Consider the following 13,903-nt stretch of genomic DNA (forward strand, 5'->3'; position numbering starts at 1 on the left):
GGTTTTATTAATTCAATAAAAATTTTCATAAAAATTTATAAACATGTCCCAGCTCATGTGACACTGTCACATGAGGGGACATGTCTGAATAATTTTATTTTTTCTTTTTTTCAATATGTCATGCTGATCTTAATCTCCCTGAGGCAGCTCTGTACCTCAGGGAGATTTCTGCGCTCTTTCGCGTGCATGTGCGAAAGAGTGCAGGCCCCGACTCTCTCTCCTCCCCCCACCCACACAGCGCTGAGCCAGCCCTTGTAAAATGGCAGCGGTCCGCTCCGCACCCACCAGCACCTGCTCCTGATCGGCCCGCCCGATGGGGAGAAAATTCTCCCCATGGGATCATGGTCTGTGAAAAGAGGAGGCTTAGTGTTGCAAAAAACAGAAGCAAGTCTGAGATTGGGAGTGTTTTAGAAACCAGCCACCAGAAAGTTGATACCAGAGGAAAAATAGAATATGAGAGTAAACAATCCAGGGGTATAAACACAGATTGTAAGGGCTAGATAAAGAGGAAGAGAGTAGCAAAAGTAAACGTTGGCGCCTTAGAAACAGAGAGAGAGGAGAAATTATCATGGGGAAATAGCAGGGGCACTGGATATTTTGTGTCTGTCTTCACAGTAGAAGACCCAAGTTTCATACCATAAATAGACGGTAATTCAGGGGCTAAAAAGAGTGAGGAAATTATCAGCACAGTAAGCCTATTGGCAAAACTTGAGGGACTAAAATCCCAAAAAACACCTGGACCTGATGGCCTAGACCCTAGGGTTCTAAAAGAAGGAGTTGTAGAAATAGTGGATGAGCCAGCTACGATTTTTCAATCACGGAATCTTTAGTGCAGAAGGAGGCCATTTGGCCCATTGCACTGGCTCTCTGAAAGAGCATTCTACCTAGTCCCACTCCCCTGTCAGATTCCCGTAACCTTGCACATTCTTTTCAGAAAGCAATCTAATTCTCTTCTGAATACCTCGATCGAAGCTGGCCTCCACCACCCTTCTCAGGAAGTTCGTTCCTAACGGGTGAAAACATTTTTCCTCACATCACTTTTATTCCTTTTGCCAATTATTTTGAATCTGTGCCCTCTAGTTCTTGATGCTTTCTTGAATGGGAACAGTTTCTCACTATTCACCCTGTCCATACCCGTCAGGATCTTGAATCCCTCTATCAAGTCTCCTCTCAGCCTTCTTTTCTCCAAGGAAAACAGTCTTAACCTCTCCAGTCTATCCTCATAGCTACAGTTCTTTACCCCTGGAATCATTCTTGTGAATCTCATCTGTACTCCCTCAAATGCCTTCACATTCTTCCCCAAGTATGGCACCCAGAACTGGACACAGTACTCCAGATGAGGCCTAACTAGTGTCTTACACAATTTCAACATGACCTCCTTATTCTTGTATTCAATGCCACTATTAATAAAGCCTAAGATACTATATGCTTTATCAACTGCTCTCTCAACATGCCCTGCCATCTTCAATGACCCTCTGTTCCTGCACTTCCTTTAAAGTTTCCCCTTTTATTTTACACTGTCTCACCATATTCTTCCTGCCAAAACGAATCACCTCACACTTCTCTGCATTGAACTTCATCTGCCATTTGTCTGCCCAATTCACCAACATGTTTATGTTCTTTTGAAGTTCAAGACTAGCTTCATCACAGCTGACAATGTTTTCAATCTTCGTATCACCTGCAAATTTTGAAATCATACCCTGAACACTATAGTCTAGGTCATCAATATATATCAAGAGCAGCAAGGGTCCCAATACTGACCCCTGGGGAACTCCACTACGAACCTTCCTCCAATCTGAAAAACAATCATTTATCACTACTCTCTTTTATGTCACTCAGTGCTTATCCAAGTGCCTACTTTCCATTTTATTTCATGAGCTAGAATTTTGCTCACAAGCCTGTTATGTAGCACTGTATCAAATGCCTTTAGAAAATCCATATACACCACATCAATAGTGTTGTCCTTATCAACCTTCTCTATTACCTCCTCAAAAAACTCCAGCAAGTTAGTTAAGCATCATTTTCCCTTAATGAATCCTTACTTATCCTGAACTTGTCTAAGTGACTATTGATTTTGTCCCAGACTAGTCTCTATAAGTTTGCCCATCACTGAAGACAGGCTAACTGGTCTGTAGTGCCGACTTTATCCTTGCACCCCTTTTTGAACAAGGGTATAACGTTCGCAATTTTTCAGTTCTCTAGCAACACCCATGTCTAAGGAAGACTGGAAGATTATTACCAGTGCTTCTGCAATTTCCACTCTCACTTCCCTCAGTACCATTGGATGCATCTCATCTAGTCCTGGTATCTTATCTACTTTAAGATAGCCTTTCTAACACCTCCTCCTTTTCAATTGTAAATTCTCCTAATGTACCAGTTACCTCTTCTCCCAACTCAGCCTGGATAGCATCTTCTAGATACTAGATACAAACCCTGAAAACTCTGGCTGAGTCCTAAATAAACACAGGGAATGGCAAATCAAAATGGCTGATCTACAACAGGGCTTGCAGGTAAAGTTCAAGCTGTTCAAATTTTCCTGAGGTAAATTTTGTATCTTGCGTATTTTCTTTTCAACAATGTTCACAGTTTTACTTCATTTTCAAATGCTGGATACTAGATTTGTACCTTGATTTTTTTTGCCATTGCTTGTAACATACCCTGAGTCATTGTCTCGGGTGTGTTTCTTCCATTTTTGTTGAATAGAGAACCTGAAACAATCGGGGAAAAATGTTAAATAATAACCAATTCTATTAAAGTTTTCAAGGTGTCTCTGAATAAAACCTGCATTTCAAAGTATTTATCTAAACAGAACCTTTTAGTAATACTAAGCACAGTTGCAGAGATGCTAAGTTATCAAGGCAAATTTCCAACTTATATATTTCTTACATCTTCGCAATAATAAACTGAACTCTGAATTGGAGGGATAGAGAACTGCAGGGATAAAAAGCCTTCTTGATAGTCTATGCAATGTGTTAATTTCCCCAATGGGAACTGCACAATTTATTTATTTGTGTAAATGAAAGGAACAAGTCAATTTTTCTAAAACAAAAACAGAATTACCTGGAAAAACTCAGCAGGTCTGGCAGCATCGGTGGAGAAGAAATCAGTTAACGTTTCGAGTCCTCATGACCCTTCGGCAAAACTGAGTATAGTTAGGAGAAAGGTGAAATATAAGCTGGTCTAAGGTGGGGGGGCGGGGGGAGAGAGAAGTTGAGGGTGGGGTGGTTTAGGGATAATCAAGCAATGATAGGAGCAGATAATCAAAAGATGTCACAGACAAAAGGATCAAAGAGGTATTGAAGGTGGTGATATTATCTAAGAAAAGTGCTAATTAAGAATGGAAGGCAGGATACTCAAGGTACAGCTCTAGTGGGGGTAGGGTGGAAAGACTAACAAAGTTTTAGTTTTAGATTTAAAAATAATGGAAACAGGTGGGAAAAGAAGAATCTACATAAATTATTGAAAAAAAAGGGAGGGGGGAGAAACGGGGTGGGGATGGGGGGAGGGGGAGTTTAAATAGCACTTTTCAAAAAGGAGTAGGAGGATCTCCCCGTTCCCTAGCCAACCTCTAAGCTCTGATAAAGAGCAATGCCTCCCAAAAAAAGATTTTGCTTCTTCAGAAACACTTTCCAACTTGATGAATATTTCCAGCACCTACAATATTTTGTTTTTGTTTTCAGGTAAAAAGTGCAACTTCTTTCAGAAATGAAAATAGAATCACAAAAACTTCTCTGAAAACTAATTATAAAGTTTATTTAATTTGTATGTACACTTTAGTAGCAGGATGTCATCATTTCAAAAATATTACTGTAAAATTTTTCACCAGGTAACATTAGTCAGTGTGTCTCATTCTCAGGGCGTCATACATGTGCACCATTTTATTGTTCCACTTAAACAAGAGTCTATAACAATAGAGGCTTTACTTCAGTCAAACTTCGGAATAAAGCTGACATTTTTCAAGTTCCATTTGTCTCAGATTTGCTCCATGGATGTAATTTGGAAATTATACCCAAATTGAACCTGAAAGTGTGCCTATTTAGCTTAGGTGAAGTTGCATCCAAAATCCTGTGCAAACTATAGTTATTATAAGCCTGAATGTAAAATCACCCACGAATCAGTGCAATGAGCAGAACTGGAACAAGATGCTAGGGTAGAGTGGTCCTTCAGAGTGAAGTTGGAGACTGCAAGGTAAGCAGCAAGTACTTCTCTGTTCTTCAAACTTTCACATTAACTAGTTTAAATTCTTCTTCAGAGCCTCTGAACTATTTTTAACTTTCTCTTTTTGCAGTGACTGACAACATAGACACTTGTGACAAAGCTTCCTGCAACAGGACCTTCAATTCTGCCAAGGATTAAGGCTCTCCTCAATGATGTCGAGGCTTGGCACATCAGAATAATTAGTTCCTCAGGAACATGTGTAGTGAAAAGACGGGTGTGGGCTGAGGTACTCAGTGCCTCATCAGTAAATTGATGATAATGACTAGATCAGGGAAGGTAAGAAATTCAATCTCTCGTGACTTTCTGCCAACCCAATCTGGTTGCCAGAGTCAGGTGAAACAAGCTAAACCTCACACTGCCCGAAACTCACTTTAGATGCACACTAGTAGCTCTTTCAATTGCTGAAAACATTATTTAATCTTTTCTTTTTCTGTCTTTGTAGGCCAACAATATGCAGAATTCCTGTGAAAGGTTGAAGAGCAAATGGGAGAAATCCTCTGTTAATTTACCCAACATTATCGAACATGGGAGTTCTGCGCAATGTCACCTTAGCTAACAAACTTCAATTGTAATGGATTCCTGATGATATAGCAAAAGATATAGAAGTCACCGAACATGGGTGAGAGTCTACAAAATTGTGTTGGAGAGTTACTGACTCTCTTGTTTGACTTTCCTTTTGTTGATTAGTTTCTTTAATTGTTTTGCAACATCTTTGGGATTTCTGTAAATCATATGTCTGTCCGTTCCTTTCATTTTGATCCATTTGGCTGATGGATAACCTTGTGTAATGAATTGTTGCTGAAAGTGGGTCACAACCTGCAGTAAATGTTAAAAGGAAATAGAAAGTTAAACAGAAGTTAACTATTACCAAGACTGAGTAAAAAAAAATGAAGAACTGGATTATAACGGCAATAAAACTAAAACTTAAGCCAATATAAAACTACAGATAATGAGGGTGTTTTGTAGGGGTTCGAACACATTTACACAGTTTCCTAGAGTTGCTGATGCTCTGCCACTGAAATTACAAGACATAAATTGCATAGTACATTGTTTATCTTTCTCATTCACATCAGCTGAAGATGTACAATTCCCATTGACTATTGCCATTTTTTTTGGACATTTTTCTAATCAGTAATATAGCATTTTAAACACTTGCATTTGCTTCCGCATCCAATTTGTTTCTACAATTATTAAAACTTAACATACCAGAAGTTTTCACAGACTTGTTTTTGGTCACTTTCAGCTCACTTATACATTGTCAGAAGTCATATACAATTATGGTAAAGCTGAAGAGTTTAATGAAAATTAGAGTATCAATCATGTCTTTTACAGCTTCTATCAATTTTAGTTTGCTCCAAATATGGCCATTTAAACAATAACTATTAGGTATTGTCAATTTTTAAAAAAATAATTTATTTAATTAAGCTGTGAAGCCAAAATTAAAAGTAGGTTTACAGTTTATCTAATAAACTGTTTTTAAAAGCATTGTGTTATACTTGCCAAACTTAAATACACAATTACCCAAAAACTTAAATGTTCTGAGTTAGTCCATGATCATTGTTAGTTTTTTTTTCGTGTTCCACTGATGGACTTCCTTAAGATTTTAGTAAATCCTTTATTGTTGTCCTGGGCATGCCTGATTTCTTTGACAGACAAATGTGCTTAATGCTTAGAGTAATTTACATAGAGAGCCACAATCAGCAGCCATCTATCACTTGATGCTGAAATCAACACGCATCGAAAAAGCTGCAGCTGTTTTTTTTATTCATTCACAGGATGTGGGTGTCACTGGCTAGGCTAGGCCAGCAATTATTGCCCACCTCTAAGTGCCTTTTTGAACCTCTGCAGTCCATGTGGTGTCGGTACACCCATAGTGCTGTTAGGGAGGGCATTCCAGGATTTTGACCCAGTGACAGTGAAGGAATAGCGATATATTTCCAAGTTGGGATGGGGAGTGGCTTGGAGAAGAACTTGCAGGAGGTGGTGTTCCCATGTGTCTGCTGCCCTTGTCCGTCTAGATGGTTGTGGTCGTGGGTTTGGAAAGTACTATCTGAGGATGGTTGGTGCGTTCCTGCAGTGCATCTTGTAGATGGTACACACTGCTGCCACAGTGCGTCAGTGGTGAAGGGAGTGAATGTTTGTGGATAGGGTGCCAATCAAGCAGGCTGCTTTGCTCTGAATGGCATCAAGCTTCTTGAGTGTTGTTGGAACTGTACTCATTCAGAAAAGTGGACAGTATTCCATCTCACTCCTGACTCATGCCTTGTAGCTGGTGGGCAGGCATTAGGGAGTCGGGAGGTGGGTTACTCGCCGCAGGATTCCTAGCCTCTGTCCTGCTCTTGTAGCCACAGTATTTATAGCTAGTCCAGTTCAGTTTCTAGTCAATGGTAACCCCCAGGATGTTAATAGTGGGGGATTCAGCAATGGTAATGCCATTGAACATCAAGGGGTGATTAGATTCTCTCTTATTGGAGATGGTCATTGCCTCGCACTTGTGACATGAATATTACGTGCCACTTGTCAGCCCAAGATTAGGTATTGTACGAGGTCTTGCTGTATTTGGACATGGACTGCTTCATTATCTGAGGAGTTGCGAATGGTGCTGAACATTGTGCAATCATCAGTGAACATCCCCACTGCTGACTTTATGATGGAAGGAAGGTCATTGATGAAGCAGATGAAGATGGTTGGGCCTAGGACACTACCCAACTCCTGCAGTGGTGTCCTGGGACTGAGATGATTGACCTCCAACAACCACAACCATCTTCCTCTGTGCTCGGTATGATTCCAACCAGCAGAGTTTTCCCTTTGTTTCTCATTGACTCCAGTTTTGCTAGGGCTCCTTGGTGTCACACTCGGTCAAATGCTGCCTTGATGTCAAGGCCAGTCACTCTCATCTCACCTCTGGAATTCAGCTCTTTTGTCCATGTTTGAACCAAGGCTGTAATGAGGTCAGCTGAGTGGCCCTGGTGGAACCTAAACTGAGCATCAGTGAACAGGTTATTGCTAAGCAAATGGCACTTGATGGCACTGTTGATGACTTCTTCCATCACTTTACTGATGATTGAGAGTAGACTGATGAGGTGGTTAATTGTCCGGGTTGGATTTGACCTGCTTTTTGTGTACAGGACAATACCTGGGCAATTTTCCACACTGCTGGCTAGATGCCAGTGTTGTAGCTGTAATGGAACAGCTTGGCTAGGAGAGTGGCAAGTTCTGGAGCATAAGGCTTCAGTCCTATTGCCAGAATATTATCGGGGCCCATAGCCTTTGCAGTATCCAGCCCCTTCAGCCGTTTCTTGGTATCATGTGGAGTGAATCAAATTGGCTGAAGACTGGCACCTGTGCTGCTGGGGACCTCTGGAGGAGGCTCAGATGGATCATCCACATGGCACTTCTGGCTGAAGATTGCTGCAAATGCTTCAGCCTAATCTTTTGCACTGATGTGTTGGTCTCCCCTATCTTTGAGGACGGGGATATTTGTTGAGCTTCCTCCTCCAGTGAGTTGTTTAATTGTCCACCACTATTCACGACTGGATGTGACAGGAATGCTGAGCTTAGATCTGATCTGTTGGTTGTTGAAATGCGTGGCTCTGTAAATCACTTGCTGCTTACACTGTATGGCACGCAAGTAGCCCTGTGTTGTAGCTTCACCAGGTGCACATCTTATTTTTAGGTATGCTTGGTCCTGCTCCTGGCATGCCGTCCTGCACTCTTCATTGAAGCAGGGGAGTGGTACGTGTCATCAGCAGGAGGTTTCCTTGCCCATGATGCCATGAGGCTTTATAGGTCCAGAATCGATGTTGAGAAGTCCTAGGGCAAATCCCTCCTAACTGTATACCACTGTGCCACCACCTCTGCTGTTTCTGTCATGTTTGGGAAGGAATGCCCTAGTCCTTGTACCATTAGCTCATAGAAACAGTTTTTTTTTGTTTGTCTTCCTACACAGGAATTTTTCACTTTCAGTTTATGAACCTTCATCATTCTGTAACCTTTAACTCATTTTCCTCTCAACTCTCAAAATCATTGTATGCATACCTTGGTACCTACTGCCTCCGACAAGCTTTAAGCTTTTAAAACCCGAGATTAGGATCACTTAATGGCTATACCAAATTATCTAGTCTTCTATCCTTTTGAACCTTGACATGCTCCACTCTGGCCCTTCAAATTCCGCCTAAAATAAGTATTCAGTAATGAGATTATGGTATATATACTACATCCCAGGGTTATTTAATTACAAGACCAAACGTTCATAATTTAATTTATTCCTATGCCTTTATGTTTGATAGATCATGACTTTGTATTTTATTCTCTGAATTTAACTTTGTTTGAAATTTACAGTGCTCATAAACATAATTCTGAAATATACTAGTGGTCATCTTACTAGTTCAACATTGTGCTAAAATTTTAATGGGCAGGATTTTCCCATCGAGGGTGAAGTTGAATGGCAGGCGCACTTCTGATCGGCGCCCCCAATCAGGGATCAGCCATTTTACGTGGGTGAGCCAATTAAGGCCCGCCCAGTGCGACATCCGCACGGAAGTGCTATGCGTTCCCTGTGCGGGCGGGGGGGAATCCCAAAATTGAAAGTGTGTCCTTTCGCACATGCGCAGGAAAGAGTGCACTCATCTCCTTGAGGCTAAGTGCTGCCTCAGGGAGGTTGGCTGTTCTGTGACAAATATTAAAAATAGAAAAAAAAAATTCCTGACATGTCCCCTCATGTGACAACATGAGTTGGGACATGTCCATAATTTTTACAAAAACTTTAATAAAATTTTTCAAAACCTACATGAAACCTCATCTCGCCCGTGGATGAGGTTTCATGCTTTTTCTAATGCCCGCCAGGGCTCCTGGCCTGCCTGCCAACCTTAATGTTGGACGGGCAGGTCCATTAATTAGCTAAATGACTCTGTCAATGGCCTCAATTGACAATTGATAGGTCGGCGGATGCACAGCTGATTTTACTGCGCCCCCGCCTACTGGAAAATTTAAATGGGGCGCGTGTGACGTCGGGAGATCCACCTCGCCCCTCGCTCACCGACAGGAAAATCCTGCCCAATGAATTCAGTGGAATGACAAGGCCAGTCTGTTTTCAATCTATGTAATGGATTGCACACATGTACCAGCATTTCAGCCCTTCCTGGAAAGATGTTTTCCCGTCCTCAACATTACAGTGACATACATTTTAGAATAACAGCAACTACAAACAAGATTCAAAATCAATTAAATTTAAGATGATAATTTCATATTAATAATTTCATAATCTTGTACACCTCGATCAGGTCGCTCCTCAGTCTTCTCTGCTCCAACGAAAACAACCCGAGCCTATCCAACCTCTCTTCATAACTTAAATGTTTCATCCCAGGCAACATCCTGGTGAATCTCCTCTGCACCCCTTCCAGTGCAATCACATCCTTCCTATAATGTGGCAAACAGAACTGCACACAGTACTCCAGCTGTGGCCTCACCAAGGTTCTATACAACTCCAATATGATCTCCCTACCTTTGTAATCTATGCCTCGATTGATAAAGGCAACTCCAGATGCTCTTGGGCGAAGCAATGTGCAAGCGAGTTGAGTGCTTGTATCAAACTGTGAACCGGGTATGTTGGTTGGTCGGTCAGTTGAGAAGGAACTCTTGAAAACTACACCATCAGGACTGACGTGACCCGAGTGAGAAAGGGTTTGTGGATGTGCACCTGGTTGGGGTTGACCGTATCCAGCAACTTGGGAGAGGATACGCTGGCGATGAAAGCGACTCAAGGGCAAAATCCACCTAGCGAGAAGTGGAAGATTTTATGTCCTAGAGGCCGAGTTAGAAAGACTGAAAGATTGCAGGTGATCCACATTTGTAGGGCAGTGATGCGAGTGCTTGTAACTATATGTGGCATATCTTTGTTGTATTGACTACGAATAGTGAAATTGACCTTTTGATTTGAAGTATATTTGGCTGTTAATTAATGTTTGAATTATGTTGATTTTTGTTCGTTACAGTAAAAGTTTTAAAAAAGTGGAATCTTGTCCAGCGGTTTTCTTTCTGTTGGCGTTGTATGGGATTCCTTTCTTTTAAAGGGATATTGGTCTCTGTAGTAATCTTAATAGAAAGGATACATTTTGCTGGAACTAATATGGAAAGACATAATATTATAAATAGCACAATTTTGAAAAGTGTAGATGCACAGAGACACTGGTGTACATATGCACAAATTCTTAAATGCAATAGGGTAATTTGAGATGATGGTGAAAAAAAGTATATGGGTCATTTAGGTTTACAAATTGAGGAACAGAATATAAAAGCAACTAGATCTTTATAACTCACTGGTTAGGCCTCAGCTGGAGAATTTTGGACAATTCTGTGCATCACACTTCAGGTAAGATGTAAAAATGGAAAGATGGAGAGGGTACATAGGAGGTTTGTCCAAATGTTACCAGGGGTGAGGGACTTGAGTTTTGAGGGACTACAGTTATGAGGGAAGGTTCAAAAACTTAGGACTGTTCTCGGTGAACAGAGAAGGTTAAGCATTCATCTCAGAGGTCTTCAAGATGATGAGGGGTTTAGCTACACCAGATATAGAAAAGTTATTTCCTCTGGTGAGTGGATCAATAACCATAAGTCATAGGTTTAAAATTATTGGCAAATATTTGGAAGGGAGATTAGATTTTTTTTCACTCAGAGATGTCGGGCTCGACTGGAAAAAGGTAGTGGAAGCTGATTCCATAAATAAAAGGAGTTGGACAGGTACTTGAGGATGAAGAACCTATAGAGTTACGAACAAAAAGCAGGTGTGTAGGACTAAGCACGAGTCCTCTTTCAAGGAGTCAGAAAAGGCACAATGTGTTAATCGTATTTTAACTGTAGGTTGGGCATTAAATGATAATTCACCTGTATTCCTATAGACACAGGCTCCAGTTGTAGTTGTTGGTCTAGGGGGTTCTTGCTTTTATTATGTAACTGTGTATAGAAGCTTATGAAAGTGTGTACAGATTGGGTTCAGTTATATCCTTCACCAACTTGCTTTCTGGAATATAACAGTGTAGCAGGAGGCAGGAGCAGGAGTGTAAAGGTGAAGGCTGAAAACTGAGAAAAGAAACTTCACATAGAAAACTACTACACGAGTAGACATTGTGAGAAATGGAAGAAAGCAAGTGCAAATTGTTGGGGTATGATTACCCTCTGATGTACTGAGAGTCTGAACCATACAGCTAGTGAAAGAATGAAGTGGATATGTGGACACAGGTTTCTCCCCTATCAAAGGGGGAGCAAGATTTGGCCTTGGCTTTGTCACTTCCTACAAAAAGTAAAATCACAAGTGAAGTATTTTGTCAGTTGGATAGTGAAGGAGTTTTGGATCTTCATTAGAGCTCTTGGATGGAATTTACAAAAAAGATCACTTGCTAAATACCTGGCCAGATTTTGATAATTTCATTCCAGGGAAAGATATATCATGGACTTTAGCAAATTATATAAAATACTGACGAAATTCAATGTGGGGATTCCTAGATCAGTACTAGCATTTAAATTGCTGGATTGTCTTCGCATGTCTCATATAGACAGTCTACTGGTTCTAACTAGTGCTCGGTTCTCGGAGAGGGAGATCCTGTTGGGTCAAATGTCTGCTGTCTTGGAAAAATTCATGGGGAAACGACTATTTCATTCAGCCTTCATGGAAGAAACAGGACATACCGTGGTAACACAAAGCAATGATCGCCAGATTTTGAAATGGTCCAGATGCAGTACCTAGGTGTCAATACAATGGAGGGATCATTGACAGGCAGAATGAGGATGACAGCACTTTTAACAGGTCTGGCCATTACAACAGATGGTAGAAATGGAATAACAATAATAGGTGAATCAATTTCAGGAATGCCCAAGGAACTGAAACTTCTGGTGTGACTCGAAGTACCATTATGCAAAGAACAATCCAAAGTTTTGAAGCAGGATCCTCAAAATAAATACATGAGAAAGAGAACTCTGATGAAGAGGCTGAACATGATTATGAATCCGAACAAATTATACTTGCTGTGAGGAATTTTAGTTTTGTCATGTGTTGGTCACAGATGCCTTTAACTGTGCAGCGCTGGATAATGCTAGCACTTTGACAGTTATGTGAACAGATCTGATTAAAATGCTATCTTGATCCACTAATATGTGAGGATGGACTCAAGATTAAGGGATGTAAAAGCATTACATAAATAGAGTTGTAATTTCATATAAAGTAGTAAGGCAAACTATTCTTATAACTATTATGGCTGGTGTTAAAGTCTCTAGTGAGATACCTATGCTGTTGAGTACACCTTCAATGAAAAAGGCTGAAATTAAACTTCACATGGAGCATAAACTGCAGATCCACTGACTTTCCGTAACATTTATGGAAAGTCAGTGGATCTGCAGTTTCCCAATTAGGACATGATTCTGCCTCCTTAACAAAACCTGATTCTCATCAGAGTGTTAGACAAGTATTATTGGCATTAAGCGAGAAGAATCAGAGAAAAAAAAAAAGCAAAATGCCTTCAAGTTACAAGGACAATTTGTTCACCCTACTTGCCGAAGGTTAAAAATCCTGTTAAAAGATGCAAGTGTGGTTGACAAAGAGAATCTGAGGCTAATAGAACAGATTAGTGAGAATTCTGAAACTGTAAAGAGTATTGAAGGGCGCTGCCCCATCCAATTGCAAGCCTTCCATTGGCATGTGACTTTAATGTGTTGGTTGTCATGGATCTAGCGTTATGGGACAAAGACAGAAATACTTTCATGATACATTTTAAAGACCTGGTGACCATATTTACTTTAAATCGCAGCAAATAAGTCCACTCATTCTTCTGGCCCCTAAAATCATATTTTTTACATAGATCCGGCATATAAGACAACCCCCACCTCACCCCCCTTTCAGCCAAGACATACTATACTCACATTAGTGGTCAGCCTCAATTTTTCATTCCACAAATGCATGTTTTACTTACTGGTACCTTATTACTTGGCTCAAGGGATCAAGAAGGCTGTGTTGTCAAGAATCACACACTCTTTGCGTTTGATGCCAACGACATTTCAAAATGATGACCACCCACGTCAGTGGTTCACTTTTATACTTGGCGTACAAGTTGACCCTATTTTTGCAGAGATTTTTCGAGGCTTCAAAGATCAATTTGTACGCCGACATCACTTATACATCATTCCACGTGGTTCCTGGAGTGTTGGTTGAAAATGCCGGTTGGAGGGGTCAGCAAGTTTGAAGATTTCTGCAGGGGTCTGCTCCTCTAATCACAGCCTACTTCTCAGCTATGTTTGCTGCAGTCAGGCTGTGATTGGAAGAACAGTGAACACTGGAAACTTGGGAGCGCGAGGTGCCTCTGCTCACCACGCTTTTCCCCTTGGCTTGCAGTGTTTAGGGCTGGCTCCGGCCGCATTTCCCCGGTCCTCCCAGTGTTCCCCCGGTTCCTCCCCACATTCCCCTGGTTCCTCCCGGCACTCCTGCAGCTCCGGGCGTGCTCCCCCGGTTCCTCCCCACATTCCCTCGGCTCAGGCCACGTTCCCCGGTTCCTCCCGTGTTCTCCCTGTTCCTCCCCATGTTGCTGTGGTTCCTCCTACACTCCCCCAGCTCCGGCCACATTCCCCCAGTTCCTCCCGGCATTCAACCAGCGCTCCCCTTGGCAGGCGTGTGTGTTTCAGCACCTCTAGGCCTCAGACC

General features: G+C 41.4%; 1 protein-coding gene across 2 annotated transcripts in view; it reads right to left on the reverse strand.

Moving 5' to 3' along the window:
* Positions 1-3,727: 3,727 nt before the first annotated feature.
* LOC144679568 (uncharacterized) overlaps positions 3,728-13,903 on the reverse strand; it is a 237,123-nt gene continuing 226,947 nt past the window's right edge. The window contains exon 11 of one of the 2 annotated variants that reach the window (XM_078540072.1): positions 3,728-5,034. In XM_078540072.1, the coding sequence (XP_078396198.1) occupies positions 4,867-5,034 (168 nt within the window). In that variant the 3' untranslated portion in view covers positions 3,728-4,866. The remainder of the gene's footprint in view (positions 5,035-13,903) is intronic. The other variant, XM_078540074.1, reaches the window with a different exon arrangement.

The sequence above is a fragment of the Cetorhinus maximus genome, chromosome 4, assembly GCF_964194155.1.
Source record: "Cetorhinus maximus chromosome 4, sCetMax3.hap1.1, whole genome shotgun sequence".
Classification (NCBI taxonomy): domain Eukaryota; kingdom Metazoa; phylum Chordata; class Chondrichthyes; order Lamniformes; family Cetorhinidae; genus Cetorhinus; species Cetorhinus maximus.